Source organism: Natator depressus, chromosome 21, assembly GCF_965152275.1.
Source record: "Natator depressus isolate rNatDep1 chromosome 21, rNatDep2.hap1, whole genome shotgun sequence".
Classification (NCBI taxonomy): Eukaryota; Metazoa; Chordata; order Testudines; family Cheloniidae; genus Natator; species Natator depressus.
In genome coordinates, this window is record NC_134254.1 from 7940292 (window position 1) to 7959532 (window position 19241).

The 19241-nt window shown below is 53.2% G+C and overlaps 1 protein-coding gene across 10 annotated transcripts in view; it reads left to right on the plus strand.

Annotated features, from left to right (window-relative positions):
* Positions 1-19241, plus strand: part of PLEKHA6 (pleckstrin homology domain containing A6) — a 129724-nt gene that overhangs the window by 102462 nt on the left and 8021 nt on the right. For 7 of the 10 annotated variants that reach the window (XM_074936397.1, XM_074936390.1, XM_074936391.1 and 4 more), the window contains 11 exons: positions 1203-1283; positions 4002-4070; positions 5519-5599; positions 6302-6451; positions 7806-7901; positions 10133-10244; positions 10951-11090; positions 12099-12248; positions 16021-16150; positions 17377-17486; positions 18324-18506. In XM_074936397.1, the coding sequence (XP_074792498.1) occupies positions 1203-1283; positions 4002-4070; positions 5519-5599; positions 6302-6451; positions 7806-7901; positions 10133-10244; positions 10951-11090; positions 12099-12248; positions 16021-16150; positions 17377-17486; positions 18324-18506 (1302 nt within the window). The remainder of the gene's footprint in view (positions 1-1202; positions 1284-4001; positions 4071-5518; positions 5600-6301; positions 6452-7805; positions 7902-10132; positions 10245-10950; positions 11091-12098; positions 12249-16020; positions 16151-17376; positions 17487-18323; positions 18507-19241) is intronic. The other 3 variants (XM_074936392.1, XM_074936400.1, XM_074936398.1) reach the window with 2 other exon arrangements.

A 19241-nucleotide genomic window follows, 5' to 3' on the forward strand; every position in this document is an offset into this window, starting at 1 on the left:
GGGATCTGACTCTCTTGGATTCAGTCGGTGTGTCTCAATGACTGAGTTAGTTTCCATGTAGCAGGGTGCAAAGGCTCGTTTCCGCCTCGCACATCTCAACTCTCCATTCATGCAAGGCCTGGGGTATAGCAAACACTGCAACATAGAGCGAACTCCAGCTCCGAGGGCAGGACGCTTCCTTCTGCAGCGCCACCCAACGTGCCATCTCGCCCCCAGGCAGACCACAGTGAGCGATGGGGTGGGAGAAGTTAGTGACATATGTGTGATACAACACAGGCTTTCCTTACCAAGAGACCCTGAAAGATTCCCCGTCGTTCACATGCCTTGTAACCCTGTGCAGCCTCTCCAGCACTGCAATGATACCGTCACAGTAGCGTAGATGTTAATGGAAACAAAGCAACCGATCCTGATCTTTGGAACTAGAGCCATGGGCTGATGTGAGGTCAGACCCTGCTCCCGAGTTCCGATGTAACTGTTCTCTGGGTGCATTCAGCTCAGCAGTGAAGGGAGAACTCTGGTTCCTTCCTTAGCTCAAGGTTCTTGGAGAGAAAGTCCCTGGGCTCCCCCTCTGTTGAGGACCTTGGGGAGTCCGTCTTCTCATGGTGCAAGGAATAGCTGCAGACCATGAAGTCTTGTGCAGCCATGGGGGGCATGAGGTTCACAGCATGGGGAAGGAAGTACGCCTGCAGCCTCCTGTCTTTGTAGAGCAGAACCACTGCTTCTCATCACTTTGTGGGAGCAAGGGAATTTTAGTGACCCTGCGGGACACATGCCCTTTGGTCTATCCCCCAGGACTGTGGCTGGTGCCAGGCTTGCCCCTCTGTGGACAGTAGGGTGGCCTTCCAGACCAGCTCACTTCTGACCCGCGAAGGTTTTCACCGTGTCTCCAGAGCTTTGACAGGTGGCCAGGCAGGGAGCCGAGCTGACTTCATAGAAACTGGGCAGCGATGGCCCAGATGTGCCAACCCTGCACGGGGCTGAGCGCCTCCTGTGAGGTCCTGTTTGATCCTGGCCCCTGTCGGCTTCCAGCAGAATTGGTGGCACTCAGCACCTTGCAGCACGAGGCCTGAAGAGCCCTGTCCAAAGCCTCCCTAACCGATGCCGAAGATCACCCCGTACTATGTCATGACCGTTAATGCTGGAACCGAGGGAGAATCCATGTCTCTGCTGACGTCTGAAATTTCCTTCCTTGTCTGTCGCAGATGAGTGAGAGCGAAACTTTGATCAGTATGGTGAACAGAATGGTGGAGAACTCCTCCCCTAGGGCCCAGCTGTACATGCAAGTAAGACACCACAGCAGCTCTGCCATCGATAGTGCCATTCCAGCTGCTTTTGCATGGCAGACCCATCGTCCAGCTTCCTCCCACACACGCAGTTCATTTGGGAAAGCGCCACCCCACATCTCAGCTCATTGCAATGCCTCACCCCCCTGCGATGGCTCCATCACAAGCTTTGCTGGGACATCCATAAGCCATTCCAAAACCTACCATCTGAAGGGACATAGGAAGTCCTGAGTTCTAATCCCCCTCTCCCATCAACTCCCTGGGCAGCCTCGGGAGAGACACTTACCCTCTCTCTGCCTGCAGCTCCCATCTGTGAAATGAAGGTGATAAATACTTTACATGTCTATGAGAATTAATTAGTTAAAGACCCCACCACCACTGGGTATCAGCAGGTTTAGACTTTGGGGCAGGCATTGTCTTTTTGTTCTCTTTGTACAGCGCCTAGCGCAGTGGGGTCCTGGGTCATGATTGGGGCTCCGGTGCACAACAATAATACAAATAATAATAACCCAGGGTCTTCATCTCCAAAGCACAGTCCTCTGTCCTTTGAGCTGCAGGAGCAACCCCATTAGCTGGGAGCAGAAATAGGCTTTTATCTTTTCTGAGCCACCAGAGGAGGGATGTGACACACACAGCAAGCATGTTACTTCTGCACAGTGCTTTGTATACAGAAAGTACATATAAGAACTAAGTATTATTATTCTTTCCTCCTGTAATTCCAAACTGCAAACACATGCCAACCAGGGCCCATTCATAAAAGTCACATCAAGGAAAGCTTAGCGTCACCCATTCATGTTTTCAAAGTCTCATTCATAGATCTGCCATCTGTGTTAACCAAACTCACTTTTGCTGAATGTTTCCGATGTATATTTTCCAGACGTTTGTACAGAACACAGTGGGCTGTTGATGGACATAGCAGTGGTCAGGCAGGACCTTAGGCAGGGCGTTGCTCAATGTACGTAGAGCTAGCTCTGCCTTCTTGCACTGGACCCCGGGGCTGTTCTGTTCAATGTAACCTCCTGGTTGTCTCGCTAGGTGGGTTGTTGGGCATGTTGTGCTATATCGCACTGAGGAAGGGATAGCTATGGATGGAAAAGTGAAGAAGTTTGTACCTGGTGTGTAAATGGAACATGACCCCGGCTGGGACGGATGGTGCGGTCATGGAGGATTGAATACAAGCCTGGAACGCAAAAGAAGTCTCTCACTGGCTCTCCTGTCCTGCTCTGAGACAGCAGGGTCCCTTGGGCCAAATCCTGCAGCATGCTGAGGTCAGCATAGGGTCAGGACCTATTTGCAGCTGTGGGTTGTCGTGGTGGTCCCTTGCCATATCACAGTAATAATCCCATGCTCTTATTGTAGACCTTTCACCTCTTAGACACTGATTTGAGGTCTCCGTGCATCCTGTGCGTCGCCCTGGGGAATCACCATTACTCTAGTTTTCCAAGGGAAGGAAAAGTTCTTTAGAGTAAACGTTTTCAGACGTGCCCACTGACTTTGGTGCCCCACTTGAGACACCGTAGGCCAGCGTTTCAGAGGTGCTGGCACCCACCAATCAGTTGAAGTCAGTGGAAATGGTGGGTGCTCAGCACCTTGTGCAAATCAGGCCCATAACGTCTCTAGATGGACACCCAAAGCGTGAGGCACCCAAAATGAGTGGCCGTTTTTGAAAATGTTGTGCGTTTAGCTCTCTGCCTTAGTTTTCCCATCAGTAAAATGGTTGGAGTAAAAAGTTGGGGAGCTAAAATAGAAGCACCCCAAATAAAGAGCCTAACACCAGCATCTCACTGAAAGTAAGCCCTCAGTGGGGAGTGTCGGTGCAGTGTCCCCTAGTGACTGCAGCAGCTGTTTCTTTTGGTCTGCTATTGGTCGCTACCCCTTAGCCCACCACTCCAGTGACGATCAGCTTGTCTCAGCCTGCCATGAAAGGGGCACTCTGGGACCTTATTCAGCTATTTCTTCTCGCCTCTTGTAAGCTACATGCTGAGCCTTTAGCTCCTCTTAAGCACACGTGCACCCCAGCACCCTCCTATGTTACAAGGGCAGGCAAGGCCCAGCCTTTCTTTAGAGCTCTCGCATTTTGAGGAGCCCCCGCTCATCTAGAACAGCTTCGTTCTGAGAAACTGAGGCACATTGTGAAAGCAGTTTCGTGCACGATGGCACCCAGAAAGGCACCGCACCGATTTGCACACCAAGCTCCTCTGGCTGTGAATGGAAACGGGGTAACTGCACGTGCAGGTGGCTAATTACCATTGTCCACAAGGCCGCGTCTAACCTGTTTACAAATCCAGGCCCCAGATGTGTTTAAATATTGGAAATCCTTTGCTGAAGTGGCTGGGAAAGGAGTGTTTGCTTGGCAGTTCTGTTGGTTTGTACATGGAGGTGCGTGCTTTCTTGGCTTCTCCAGGACTAACTGTATACTCGGGAGGCATTTCTAAGTCACCATCAGAGCCCATCACTGGCCTGACTCTGGGGAACTGGGTCATCCTTCTAATCACTGAAGGCCAATGCGCTGAACGTGCACGCCCTTCACCCCTCATCATTGCACCCCATGCGAAGTGTTGTGGGGAAAGAGGACTCGATCGGTAGGGAAAGGGGGACGGTTGGGCTGGAAACCTTTCTCACCCAGGGCTCCAGCAGCCACCTCGGCTCTCCCAAGAGGCTTGTCGTGATGTGCTCCCCGCAGGAGGGAGCAGCAGTGACTGGTTCCTGTTGTTTCAGGTGTCTCCCTTCCCAGAGGCCTACAGAGAGACTCTGCACGCCTACAAGATAAGCGAGCAAGACACTGATGTAAGAGCCACGCTCTCTGCTTGCTTGTCCGCCCTGCCCCCCTGCTGTCACCCACCCATCCTCTGCCCCGCAGCAGCTACGCCTTCCCCTGCCTCTTTCTGCGAGGTTATTTATCATTGGACGAACATCCTCTCTCAGAGCAGAGCTAAAAGGACGCGGGCACGATCAGTATTGTTTCTGTCGCTGACTCGTGTTGCTTGCTCGTCCTCTCTAGTTCTCAGCTTCCTTTCCACTGCATCCTTCCCTCCTGCTGTGCGTGTATCGCTCGTGCTGTGTAATTGTGTGTGCTTCCTGTCTGCTGGGCTTGTGTGTTACCTGCATGAGTACTTGCGTAGTAAATCTTCCCTGGAAGATGGCAGGTTGCTGCAGGTCCCCACTGTGCAGATCCCAAAGGGATTTCCCCTATCCCCTGCCCACCTGTGACACAATGACGTGGTAAATAGACAGTGGCCCCTCTAGTTGCTAGAGGGGTCTTGCCCTATATCTGTGGCCTGATAAGTCACCTTGGAAATGAAACTCAGTTCCTAGGAAACCCAGTGGATCCTACTGACTTCTCATTTTCTGTGCTGCCAAGTGTGACTGACCCATCTGCTTCTGAGCTGGGGAAAAGGGGAAGAGGCCCACTGAATGAAGACTAGAAATGAGATACTGTAGAGTCTCTGGGCTATAAACTAGCGTCTAGAAGATGTATCAGGTGCTAAACTGCTGTCAGGTGGACTGGGGGCCAAATCCTCTTCCCAATCAAATCACTGGGAGCCACTGACCTGAGTGGGATCAGGGTTTGGATCTGTGCCCTGCCCAGGTGAAGATACAGACTCGCTGATCTACCATAATGAGCCTTCTCCATCCTTAACTGTGCACCATGGCGCAATGGCAGAACAGACCCTATCTCTTCTCTCCTGTCAATTATCCACAGCTGGCTTGGCATCAGGGCTCTGAGGCCCATGGTAAAAGCCAAGGAAGGGCTTCCACGCTGAAGGCTCCAGGGGAATGGGGCTGGGAAGAAGTGCAATCCCCATCCCTATGCGGCTCAGCACTCCCCGTTGCAGTGGACTCCCTGCAGTCGGGCTGCAGACGGGTGGTACGTTGGCCGATCAATAACCAGAGGTGCAGAGGTCATACAGCACCCTGGGGCGTGGGGAGATGCGTGGAGTGGGGGAGCCCCAGCCTTCCAGCCTGCCCTGAACTGCCTTAGTTTCCAGCTGATCAAATGCTATTAAAATACCCAGGCCTCTCCCTTGTTTGCCCAAAGTAATCTCAAGACAGGAATGGGGAAGCTTCACACATACCAGGCAGCATTGCAACCCAGAGCCTGGAAGTGGTTGTTACTGGCCAGGCCAGCTTCGTGCCTGATCTGATGTCCCCATGCACCTTTACACCTTGGACCCCAGTGGCCCTTGCTCTTCATTCTCCCCACCTTCCCCTTTTCTTTCCTTGCCCGAGGACAGAAGCTACTGGGAAAACTGTGTGAGCAAAACAAGGTGGTGAGGGAGCAGGACAGGCTGGTGCAGCAGCTCCGAGCAGAGAAGGTAAGTGGCTGAGGGAGGGGACTGGAGCAGGCTGATTCCTACTACCCTGGGGGCACCCAGGTGCTGGGGCTAGCCGTGTCTTCTGTTGGTGAACACTTCACCAGTAGCAGGGTTGTAGCTGTTTGCAGGGATCCCTACGCCATCCCCCATGGTGGGTGGATGAAGTATGCACAGGCCTCCCGCCAGGGTGGGTATTTCTGCCCGGGCAGTTACACAGTGCTAGCAGCTTTCAATTCTCACCTGGCCCCCATCACGGTAATGACAGAGTGCCTCATATGGTAATTACGGTCCCCTCCTGACACCGCCTGGCAAGAGGGCAAGTGTTCTGCCCACGTTGCAGATAGGGAATGGAGGCGCAGAGGGGCCAAGTGACTTGCCTGAGGTCACAGGGAGACTGGGGCAGGGCTGGGAAATGAACCCAGATCTCCTGAGTCCCAGGCCAGTGCCTTAACCCTGCGATGACCAACCTCCCTGCTTGCAGGGCTGGGCATTGCTGGCTGCCTGCAGCCCCATCCCCAGGTCAGCCAGATCTGCTTACCCGCTGGCATTGATCAGGACGGGAGCATGGTTACCCGCAGACCATTCTGCTGCAAGAACGGCCCTTTCAGATGCCAACCTCCAGGCTTGCCAACGCCGAGTGCTTTGCGCGTATGAGGGGAGGGAGGTGATGAGGGTTTAATTACCATCTTTCCCTACCATTAGGAGAGTCTTGAGAGTGCCCTGATGGGGACCCACCAGGAGCTGGAGATGTTCGGGAGCCAGCCAGCCTACCCTGAGAAGCTGCTGCACAAGAAGGAATCCCTCCAAAACCAGCTGATCAACATCCGGGTGGAGCTGTCCCAGGCCAGCACGGTAACAGACTCTCCTCTACCTGCCGGTCCATGAGACTGCTGGGGTCCCCTCCTCCTTCTGGGGGTGTCATGGGGACCCAAACTGTCCCAGTGCTTCAATTTCCCCTGTGCCCTGCCTGAAAGTGAAAAAATGACATGGTAAGGGCCAGTGGTCCTCAAGTCACTAGAGAGGCCTTGCACTATATCAATGGGTTGGATGGGGTGCCACACGCTTGGGTACTTCTTAACTGTGGGGAGGATGGGATGCAGGAAGAGACCCATGTTCCCTGGGCCGCAAAGTGCCGTGCAATTTTAACTCACGCAGTGCCATGCACCCCCACTGTTCTGCTTCTGAGGGGAGCAGCTGCCCCGGCATAGATCCTGGTGTCTGCATGCTGCCCACTTGGCAGGGCAGCAAGCATGGACCTTGCTCGTGCTGGAGGGGGGAAGGTCTCTACCACCTCAGCTTGGGGGGATAAATCTCTTCTCCGCTTTCCTCTCCTTTGTCTGTGCATCACCCCCTTCTCTTTTTCTTTCATTAAAAAAAGGGGGGGGGCAAATCCCATCTCTCACTGGGAACTGAGACGAGCCAAAGCATCTTGTACAGGGGCAAAAACTATTAACCCCTCCAGCACCGAGTTGGGGTGCATGCCAGGGAGCAATATTTTGGGTTCCCACTTGCAGTTTGCATTCCTTGCTTTTCTGCACTCCTGTTTTGCCTTCCAACCCCTGATCCCTAATGATGCAATACAGTCATCACTTGCTTCCCTTTGCTTCCAGCACCGGTCCTGCCAGCTCCCAAGTAACTCCAGATAAGAGATGGCCACAATTCCCTGTCTACCCAGGGGGTCATTCTGTACAGATGACACCTGTCATTACATCCTGCCTAATCCACTATTGCCACCATCTCTCCATGGATCACCTCCCGCATTGTCTGCTGTTGACTGTGAACAAATCCCACAAACCATTTTCTGTTGCCTTCCCCTGATATGCCCCCTGGCTCAATGCCATTCACAGCCAGGCCTGGTATTTCCAACAGACAGCAAAAACAAAGGATGCCTTTCCCTAGGTGGAAATGTACGAAGAGTAAGCTTGTCCCTGGAGATTGAGTTGAGCATCCACTCACAGAGGGTATGAGCTATGGCCTTGCTGACCGTATCCTAGCCCCATACTCAGCCCCATGCTACTACACACATGACAGGGCCCACCCGCTGCCCAAGTGCCTCTTTCTCCAAGGTGGGGATCCCCCCCTTAGCAGCCCATCCTGGCTCTGGCAGGCTGGTGAGGGCTGTGTGCTGGCATATATTCCCTGTGCCCCCCATGGACACAGACAGACTAGTTGATTTCCTGATGGAAATGTTTGGAAATTCCTACAGGCCTTGGCCAACAGCACCATAGAGTATGAGAACTTGGAGGGCGAGGTGTCAGCCCTGCATGATGACCTGTGGGAACAGCTGAACTTGGATATCCAGGTGAGAGAATGGGACCGTGCCCTTTCAGGCCAGTGCTAGTGAATCCAAGCAGCCTGGGATCTGGCAGGGTGCATGGAAATGGAGATCTCAGCCATTCTGGGCAGCTAGACCAGTTCACTAGGGCCTGATTCTGCTCTGATGTAAATCAGGAGTAACTCCATTGAGGTCAGTAGAGTTCTCCTCTGTAAAATTGGTGTAAATAAGAGTAAATTCTAGCCCTAAGAGCCCATCACTTGGAGTTCTTTGGGTTTAAGTCACAACTTCAGGACCTGCTTTTCAGAAACCTTCATGTGCAAAAACAAGCACGTGTTTTTGTGTGCACAATTATCATGACTGTGCCATGCTATTTGTGCAGCAAATGGCCAGTTAGGTGCACAAGTGGTCATGCAATTACTGGGATTACATGTACAAGCTCAGTAACTGCCTGTGCAAATTAGGAACGCAAATCCACGTGGAGTTTACGCACAGTCATTTGCACACATGGTTCTGAAAATAGAGTCAAATTCTCATAAATCCAGAGTAATTCCATTGAATTCAATACTTATTACTCCATAATCACACTATGTAACATTGAGCAGAATTTGACCCCTAAAAAATGACTTGGGATTGACTAATGACATGGGGATAGATATTCAACAGGATCTGCCCAAAGCAGGGTTAAAGTACACCCCATCCAAAACTATCTTTCTAAAGCCAGCCCAGTAACCTTCCTTCGCTCTGCTTGAACCATGTCAGTCATCCTAGACTAAACCCTGCTCCTTTGAAAACTAAGCTCGACTGGGATATAATCCTAGCTCAGCCTCTTCAAGCTTCGCCTTTACCTCTGTATTAAGCAAGCTCTGCCTCTGTGGGTAATTACTCACTCTTCTGTTCCAATAACGTATTTATTGGGGTCTGTCTGCTTCAGAGATGGAGCCAAGGTAAACTGGGCATTAACGTCCCTCGCTCTAAGGTAGAAGTGGCTGTGATATAACACTTAAACAGAGCGCCATGCCAATATTTCCCAGCCCATCTTCGCAGCTGCCCCGCTGGGTAAGCAGTGTTATCCCCACGTGGCCGAGGGGGAAGGCAAGGCACAGCGAAAACGCGACTCGCTTAAGACCACTGAGCCAGTCAGTGGCAGAGCTGGGATTACAGCACAGGAGTTCTAAGTGCCCCAGGACTCACGCCACTCGATGGCACTTACCCTCTGCTGTTCTGTAACGAAGCTCTCGTTAATACGCTGCTCTTGGGAAAGGCCCAGGGTTACTAGGAGGGATGAATTCACAGGATAATTGTCACCTGCTGCTATAGAAATGCCCTGGTAGCAGCATGGAGGAATCTTTGCAAGATAAACATTGAGGTGGGGATTGAGGTGCCTAACTCCCATTGATTTCAGTGGGAGTTAGGTGCCGAAATACCTTTGTGGATCCCACCCTAGCTGTTCATTTTCCGAGCAGGTGACTGATTCTGAGGCAGTGCTCTAGTGCAGGCCCCCTTTGTCTGTGACACCAGATGGTGGGAGGGAGAGGTCGGTAGTCCTGGCCTGCCTTGCCAGTGCCCTGGTGAACGAGCCTATTGTGTGCTTCAGCCATGCTGGGGCCAGCTTCCCCTGCAAAGCCCCTCATTATTCAGTCCTTGCTCATGCCACCTTTCAGTGACTCCCAGGGCCAAATCCCTGCAGGTCCCGCTCCTTGCTCAGACACCCCCCCTCAGTGATGGCACTGGGAGCTCCCTTGGAGTGAACTCAGAGTGAAGGCCCCACAGGTTGGTGCTAGGGTATTAGTGGGCGGGAGGAGGTGCTGGGTATTTTTACTGTAGGGCGATGAGGACAGAGAGACAGGGACACAGGGTCAGTCAGGCCTGGCCTGCATCCAACACTTAAGTCGCCTAGCTACTTTGCTTGGGGGGTGTAAAAATTCACACCCCTGAAAGAGGTGGTCAAGCCAACCTAAGCCCCAGTATAGACAACACTAGGTGGACGGACAAATTCCCCCTGCTACAGCTTCTCGGAGGGGTAGATTAAGTACGGCGACAGGAAAACCTCTTCCATCGCTGTAGCAAGCACCCATGGTACAGTGGCACAGCTGCAGCTCCGTAGCTAGGCAGCTGTTGTGGCTGTCACATAGACCTCGCCTCAGAGGGCAGGTTAGCTGGGCCGTGCCCCACCTCCGTGGCTCGGGGTGGCTGGCTGCGAAGTGCGGCGCGGCGCCTGCCAGCTGCTCTGACTCGCCACACGTTGGCCCTTCCAGAACGAAATGCTCAACCGGCAAATCCAGAAGGAGATCTGGCGCATCCAGGACGTGATGGAGGGGCTGAGGAAGAACAACCCCTCCCGGGGCACGGACACTGCCAAACACAGAGGTGAGCGCTGACTCCTCCCTACCCAGCATGGGCCTGCCACTCCCTCCCTTTCCCTGGCCGCAGAGCTAGAGGCCGCTGGCTGCCCGGGTGTCTCAATGCACCTGTCGTCCTCCCTGCTGACACAGTCACGCTGCTTTGTATTGGCTCAGAATGCCACATGCACCTGGCGCTCGGCGGCATTCCAGGCCCACTCCCGGCTCTGCCATCACGTCGCTCTCCTGTGGCTGCAGCCCGCAGAGGGCAGGAGCCCTAAGGCTAATGGAGAATCTGATAGCAAGGGCTCTGTGAGTTTTTTTTGGAGCAAAAGGATGTGGGTTGCAGCCCCAGTGTTGCATTAAACGCAGTCCCGCTGGTGGCCATGGTATCTGGCAGGGTCCCTATGGCAGGTACCTGTAGTTTCTGTACATCACACACCTCTCGAGACATCCCTGCCGGTTCTCTGGACGTCCCTCTGCTGCTTCTGCCTGAAGGTGTCTGCTGCGTCTGCCGCTGCCAGGCTCTGGCTTGCTCTGGATAAGTCCAGGAGAGAGAGAAGACCATGCAACGACCACCCTGGGCACATTGGCCTCTGGCCTGGCGTTGAATGCAGCTCAGAAGCCCCGGGCCCTGGTTCATTGGCCCCTTCCCTGCTGTGCCATCCCCCCCTTGCTCAGTGTGAATGAGCTGCCCGCTCACTTCCGCTCTCTCCTCTCTTGTTTCTCCACAGTGGCCGCTGGCCCCTCGGGAACCTACAGCTCCAACAGCCCCGCTAGCCCCTTGAGCTCAGCCAGCCTCACTAGCCCACTGAGCCCTTTCTCCCTTGTGTCAGGCTCACAGGGGTCGCCCACCAAGCAAGGGGCAAGCGAGGTGAGTGGAGCCGCTGTTGCGTGTGGCTAGAATACGTAGCCCTGGGCAAGAAGTGTCTATGGCTTTTCTCCTCTTGAGATTCTCTTTGCACCAGCAGGTGGCACTCCCGGCTTTCTCATCCGATGGCCCGGGAGAACGGCGTGAACTGTGGGCTCTAACTAGAGCTGGGATCAGGCTGCACAAGTCAGGGTCAAAGTGAAGGTGGATTTGGACCTGGGGCTTTGGTTTGGCCCATTGGGAAGATTTGGGGAGGGTGGGACATGCACATTTTGGGTGCAGACTTGGCTCCGGATGCTCTGAAGTCCTGGGGCATGGAGAACCAGGGTTTTAGTTCAGCCCATTGTGCTCTACTCTCCTAGTTTGGGTTTGATTCTGGCTTTCGTTGGAGCCCATCAGACAAAACCACAACAGTGCCTAGATGCCACGGTGTTGGGCACGTTGGACATTTTCTAGGTAGAGAGGGAGAAACTCAAACCTAAGCCAGAGAGTTATGCTCTGCTCTGTGGTTCGGCTTGTTTTGTGGGGCTTCTCATTTGCTGCTGTCTGCCCAGCTGGTACCAAAGATTCACTGTGAAGCTGAACCAAAGGGCAAGCGCCCAGCCTCAGAAAACAGGAAGAATGGCCAGGGCTGGGTAAGTGGACCTACTTGTCCTTTCTCCTGGGGGCGCATTCACAGCAGCAGGTGGGGTTACTCTGCCAGGCTCCCATTGGCATAAACACATGACATCCAGGTAAGTGGTCCCTCTGTTGAGAGCTGTGACATAGCAGGGGGTGCTGGATGTGTGGGTCTGGGCCCTAGGCTAATGGGGCGAGTTGGAATTGCTGGGTCCCAGAGCGAGTGCTCAGCCTGGATGGGGAGGGACCAGCGGTACTGTCTGGGCTCCAGCTGCCCTCACCCCGGGCTCAGTGCCTTTGTTTGTCTCAGTCTCTTGCTAACTGTCTTTTCCTTCCTATTCTCTCAGTTTTTCTGCTGTTGTGCCTAACACTCTGGCTTCCTCTCTGCCCCAGGAACCAGGCCCGCCTCGACCTCCCCTGCCCAAATCGTATGTCCCTCTGGAGTCTCCTCCAACTGTTCCTCCACTCCCTAGCGACAGCCGCTTCTGGCCGTACCCTAACTCCCCTTCCTGGCAGCAAAGCGGCGAGGCGAAGAGGGGACAGGTATCCAAGCGCCTCCAGAGCGGACCTCGGCATCCAGCGGCACACAGTATCCCCATCCCCCACTGGGAACCGAAGCCAGCTAAGGGGAGAGCCACAGGGATAGCTGGGAGGGGGCAAAGCAGAGCTGACCCTCTCCCTACAGCTGCAAACGCTGGAGAGGTATGGGGAGCAAGCTGCCCCAGGGAACAGACAGGGAGGGGCTTAGCTCCGTGACTGCCCTCGGCCAAGCTGGAGAAGCATGGCACACTCCGGGCATCCAGACCCCCAGCACGGGCAGGGGCTTTCCCAGGGACAGAGGCCATGCTTGAGCCCTCTCTGCAGCCAGGCCCTGTCAAACAGGAAATACTTGTATTGAATTCTAGATTTATGCAGGCATTTTAAGGTGGGCACTGTAACTAGAATCCCTCCCCCTTTGGGGAACTTAGTGAGCTCTGTCCCCTTAATGGCTTATTGGCAGGCAGCATTGTCTAATGAATAGGGCACTGGCCTGGACCCAGGATCTATTCCCAGCTGTGCCACTGACCATGAGCAAGTCACTGCCTTATTCTGTGCCTCGGTTTCCCCATATGCCCAACGGGGGTAATGATGCTCTCCTTTGAGATCAGTGCATAGTGACGCTCGCCATGCAAGAGCGGAGTATTCTTATTGTCCATGGAAATCAATGGTCCATAAAACTTTGCCCAGAGAGGGCACTCAAGCCTGTTTCTGGTAAGGCCGTTAAGCTAAACTGCTGCTGGATCCATTTGAACTGAGGTGACTGATGCTCAAAGGCAAATGCTCTGAAACACCCTTAAAGCCAGTCTCATCTCAGTGTGGAAAAGGGGATACTGTGCCGGTCACTAGGATGCTGTAAAAGCCAGGGTGCAGGGATGCAACCATTATGAGCCCACCACACAGCGGGATAGAGGGAGAATTCCAGGGCCTCTTGCTGGCCTCACTGTGATTCTTGCTTGGCCCAATGTAACACCATTGATGTGAGTAGCCAGTTTATTTCTGACTGACACCAGCAGGAGAGGAGACTCAAATGTGCAGCGTCACACGCTGAGCAGCCTGGTTCCTGTTTGCTTTTCTCTTCCATTCTCCCTCTGGCTTTCTTTACTCCAGCCTGGATAATTGCACTTCCAGTTGTCATCTGCAAACAAGCACTCGGCTGTAGCGAACTAATTGTACAGGGCCTGATTCTGATCTCACGCCAGCATAACTGCATTAAGTGCGGGTGCGTTACTCCTGATTTATACCCATGTGTAAAATTTGAAATACTCACTCGCACAAAAAAAGCACAAGCATTCATACAGCCAAGTGATCTCACGTGTGCGAAAGGCATGCTAGTGTGTGTGGATGGATACTTGGGCATGCAGTACAATGCACATGCACCATCAAGTAACAGCATGAACGAGCTAGTTAATTGTGAGTGCAGATAGGTGATTTGTGCATACAAAGGTTGCATGTATAAATGCAAACGGGCAGGAAGACAACTTTTTGCACGTGCAGACTTGACCCGCATGCAGCTGCACATGTGAAATAGGTGGCTATGCGTGCAAACAGCTATCTGAGCTTGCAGTCAGCTGTTGAAAACATGCAAACAGTTTCCTGGTTGCATGTGCAGTCCCTTTTTTGGGAAGGGTGCAGTTTACTCAAGGCAAAGTTATTTGAGAATTTGCCTTGCTGTGGAAATATTGGGCAGGAATCTTTACTGGCGTGAGCCCGTTGAAGCCAGGGGATAAATGTGGCCTATTTAATTTTATCACAGGATCTCTTTGCAATATTTAATGTTTCTTGTGGCTTCAGCCTTTTATGTCATGAAAGGGGATTCTTAAATAAGAACCACAGTGGACTGTGGGGGATCCTGGACTCTTGAGTTCTGTCCCCAGCTCTATCATTGGCTCGCTGTGTACGTTGGGGCCAGTCGTGTCTAACGGGGGTAATAATAGAGCTGGCTGGAAAAGATAAGAATATTTTGTACAAATATTTGGAAGGAAACAAAGTTTCCATTTCGTTTGAAACTTTTCCTGAAATTTTCTGGATTTTTTTTTTTTAATTAAAAATTGTTTTGTTTAGTTGGGGGGGATAAATCCCACTTTTTAAACTTTCTCCCTCCCCCCCCCACTGAAGAAGGGGGTGGGTTTGTTTTGTTTTTAAAGAAAGAGAGAGGAATTAAGGAATAACCTATTTTTAAACTTTTTTGTTACCCTCCAGTAGAAAAAAAGAGAATGTTTTAAAAAAAATTCCCACCAAAATGAAATTCAGTTTTTTTAAATTTTCACTTGGAATTTTTTCCTTGAAATTGTTTTTCTTTTTGGTCAAAATGTTTCATTGAAAAAGGAAAAAGATTTGACCAAAATGAAAATGTTCCGAAAAAATGGTTGTTTCGGTCAATAAGCCTTTTTCATTTGGGGAGTTTTTTGATGACAATGTTCTGAGATGCGCTCGTTATGAATGCTGGCCGCTCCGAGGCTTAACTGACCCTCATGAAGCCGACTGAGGCCCTTGGAAAGGAGACGAGCTGCAAGGAGGTGCCAAGCTGGGGCTGAGGGTAGGAGGGGATTTAGTGCAAGTGGCTGATGTAATGGTTGCAACCCCCGCTGGCTCATTCTTCCAACCCATCCCATGTCATCTACACCCATGGCCTACCTTGCCCACTCCCCCATTCCTGCTGTATTCATTGACACACTGTAGCAGATCTTGTCCACAGGGAATGTTGTCTGAGCTGAAATGGAAGCAGGAGGAAGATGAACTTGAGCAGGTTCATTGCAGACATTGTGGGAAGGAGGGTAGAGGAATAGACCTACAGAGGAACCCTTCTCCGGGCCCCGGCTGCTCTTCAGAGTGTAGTGGCCAGAACCTGATTTACATGGCTCATCCGTGCAGCCTCCTGTCCCTGCTTTGCAAACTCATGAACTTCAGAGACTGGGGAGCAGGATCCAGAGTTGCTGGCTCGTCCAACCTGAGAAGCCCAAATCACTTGAGCATCTCCCACCTCTAGTTCATGGATCAACACAAACATAAGCTTTGGTTAACCATCCCTGTGGTTAAAGTGTGGGGCCTGGAGCTCAGCAGCCCAACCCAAATCCCGCTGGAGTTAGTGGGAGCCTTTCCACAGACTTTAACGAGAGTTAGTTCAGGCTGTCGGTCAGCAACCTCGGGCTGATGATCACAGCCCGTGGAAATCAGCGGGAATCTTTCCATTGACTTCAAAGGGCTTTGGGTCAGATCCCAGGAGACTACTTCCACATTCCCAAACCCAAAAGAAAAATAGCAAAGGGTCTGACCACGGGGCAAACGTGTCTCATATTTCACAAGGTGAGCAAAATGTCCTGCACAAACTAGTTCAGTAACGATCCTGCCGAGAGATGGGGCAAAGCCAGGACAGCGGACCCCGATCTACCGTAGCCCCAGCCTTCAACACTTTGGCGAAAAGGGGTGTCCCAGACCATGCCTGGTTATGGCTCTGCAGCTCCAAGCCCAGCCTGGATTTTGCCTTTCTCTCTGTCCAGATGATTGGATGTCGTGCTTTGAGCGTGTCTGGGCTGAGGGGGGAAGGGTGTTGATCAAAATGAAAACCTGCCTAAGTGCCTCTCCCGATTGCTATTTCGTTCGTGTGCGTGTGTGTGTGTGTGTTTCGGTCTTTTCGGTGTGTGTGTCCTTTGTGTCCGCTGTCCCCCGGCTAATGTGTGGCAGAGGTCTGAAGGCAGGGTGTCTCCCCAGCTGCCCTGCCAACAGCTCCTCCTGAGCAGGTCAGCTGCTCACCAGCGAATCCACTCTCTTTCCGCAGTCCAAGTCCAGCTTTGAGCAGAAGAAGCAAGATGCTCATCGGAGCTCCGCCCCCATCCCACCCACAGAGGCCAGGCTTACGCAGACGAGGCAAGAGCCAGATACTGAGAAGCAAGCGGCTCTCAACAAAGGTACCTCCCATGGCCTCGCCATCTCAGTGGGGGTGGTAGCTCCTCTGTCACCATAAATAACGTCCAAGAAGGGGAGATCAGGGCTGGAGGCACTGGCCAGCAGAAGCTTTGGGTGGCCCCTGAGGGAGGCTTCATCTCTTGGATTTTGGGTCTGGGGATCTCCTTATCAAAATCCATGGTACCTTATGAGTGCAGAGCACAATTTAAGAGGATGCAGTAAGCTGGGTTCAGAGCTCGCTGGGGCCATCTGCTTGCACCCAGTGGAGCATGCTACCGAAAGGGAGGGAGTGAGTTGGGAGGAGACTATTACCCTAATATTTCCTCCTGCCCCTCTGGGTAGAGGCTATTACACCTGGGAGAGTCAGGGTCTTGTCACCGGCCCCCAGGATGCCGAGGTCCCTCCGCATCTGGGGATACTCCTTCAGTGGGGTTAGGAGGCTCTGCGCCTCTGTGTCATCTGCTGTCTGGGGGCTCTTTGGTGCATTAACAGATCAGCTCCCCAGCCCTTCCTCTGCATGCTCCATATGAAGCACACAGTATGATTGCATTGATCTAGTAATCCCAGCAGGCAGTTGGAGGATAGGACTCCTGGGTTCTATTTCTGGCTCTGCCACTGACTGGCTATGTTACTTTGGGGGGAGGGATAGCTCAGTGGTTTGAGCATTGGCCTGCTAAACCCAGGGTTATGAGTTCAATCCTTGAGGGGGCCATTTAGGGATCTGGGGCAAAAATTGGGGATTGGTCCTGCTTTGAGCAGGGGGTTGGACTAGATGACCTCCTGAGGTCCCTTCCAATCCTGATATTCTATGATTCTGTGATTCCTGCTCCATGCCTCAGTTTCCCCTCACTGTAAAATGGGGTTAATAATATTCTCTTGGGGTGCTGGGGCTGTGAGACACTCAGGGGAAAGGTGTGAGCGATGGGCCATGCATCCTTACGCGTTCCCAGTGCCGAGTGGCCTGGTAACACGCCCCGGAGTACACAGTGAGTACGCAGCCACCCCCCACCAGCGGCTGTGGGAGCATATCCTCTGCACCCGGCAAAGATGAGCAGTGTAGAGAGAGGGCAAGGAGCAGTGAACCACCCAGGCAACCTGCAGCTCAGGAGAGCTGTTGCCATGTCCCAAACCAGCATGGAGCCCTGGAGCAACCCTCTGGGCCTGCAGTGCCGTGAGCAGCCAGCTGATTTGGGTTCAAGCATTTATCTTCTCTTCTGCTTCTCCCCAGTTGGCATCGTTCCCCCGAGGACCAAGTCTCCCACCGATGAGGACTTGGCTCCCACTTCAGGCGTGGTCAGGAGGAGCACCAGCAACATGGCCAATGGACTGACCTCCGGGGTAGGCTGCGGCTCTCGGCTTTGCATGTCACTGGGGATCCTGGGATGGGGTGCAGGGACCTGGGGGGAAATAGAGGGGATGCAGGGGTGTGGATCAGGGCTGGGGTAGGAGATGGGAGACTGTACAGGGTGCTGGAATGGGCTGTGGGGAGGTGGGACTGGTGCAGAGGTGGAAGAGAGTGGGATAAGATAAAGGAAGCCCATAGGAGGTGTCGGGCTCACAGCCCATTTTCCAGCTTCCCTGGAGCATTCAGGAGAGGGGCTGCGAGAGGCACAGGAGCTGTGTTGGCACAAGGAGGTGGCATTTGAAGCCTTTAGTAGGAAATACCACCTGTGGAGAACCCCCTGGCTTCACTAACCGGATTAGCATCGGCCTGCCCCTGCAAGGCCTGGGAATCCTCCCCCCGGGTATTGACCTTGGTTTGAATGTCTGAGCTCCAATTCAGTGTCTGTCTGCACCTCCCTGGCTGCCCCACAGCCGAGCCGAGGCTTCTCCGTGCCACTGTCCCACCCACGGCGCTTCTCTCCTGACCTGCCCTCCCACCTTCACCAATACGCACCGCTCTGCCAGTGCCCTTCAATCCCAACCCACGGCCCCCTGCTAGCCCAGCCCTGCACTCCTCTACTCCCACTGATGCTCTTCAGTCCAGCCCCCGTGTTCTTCCCACCCTGAGCTTCCCAGGAACAGCTGCTGAGATGCTAATTGTCTAGCGTAGAAGCCTTTCCCTTAGACAGCAAGTTGAGAGCAGCACATCTGAACCCACTACTGGGGGACACTAGGGTCCCAACCCATTTTGAGGCCCTTCTGTAACCGTGAGGTTTTTGGGATTCTCCCCAGGAGAGGCCAAAAAGTGCCGTGTTCTCCAATGAGATGAAGGCAAAAATGAGCGTGGAGGAGCAGATCGACCGGATGAAACGCCACCAAAGTGGATCCATGAAGGAAAAAAGGCGGAGTTTGCAGCTCCCGGCCAATCAGCAGCCAGACGCTCCCAGCACGAAGGCACCCACGTCATACAAAGTGGTACGGTCTTCCCATGTCAGTCGTGAGGTTTGGGCGTGGAATTTGCATTTATGCCACAGGCCTTCCTCAGAATAACATCCCTGAGCTTGTCCAGTCCCCAGGCTCCTCTGGGGTTTCTGGGCCAGCTCCCTTGGCGTGGGTTAGTCCCTGCTGTCTCCCAGGAAGAGGGTTTTCAGATCCGGGACTGCAAGTCCTCCCCTGATCAAAAGGCTCTGTTTGGATTTGCCTGGAGGCAGTGTGGTCTAGTGGCCAGAGCGCTGAACTGGGACTTGGGAGACCTGGTTCTCTTCCCAGCTTTGCCACTGGTCCACTGGGTGAGCGAGTCACTTCCCCTCCCCATGCCTCAGTTTTCCCATCTGTGAATTGGGGCTAACGGTACTGTCTTTCTCTGAAACACCTTGAGATGTACTCATGGAAAGTGCTGCCGAAGAACCAGATGGTACAATTATTACTAAGGCTGGGGCCTGCCATGGGTCAGCAGTCAGATGTTTGGGGGCATGAAGGGCAGAGCCGGTGGGGCCCATGGTGGGGTGCTTGAAGGATGTGAGAGATGGGGACATAGGGAAGTGCTTGCCCAGGGAAGGTAGGTGTGGGTGTTGCTCTGAGGCTATGGTGATGGGCACAGATGGACGGACGGAACAAACCCTGGGGTTTCTGGAGGAATGGGGGAGGAAGAGGAGGGGAAAAGGCCAGCGAGACAGAGCCACCTCTTGCATTTGTGAGCCAGCAGGGGCA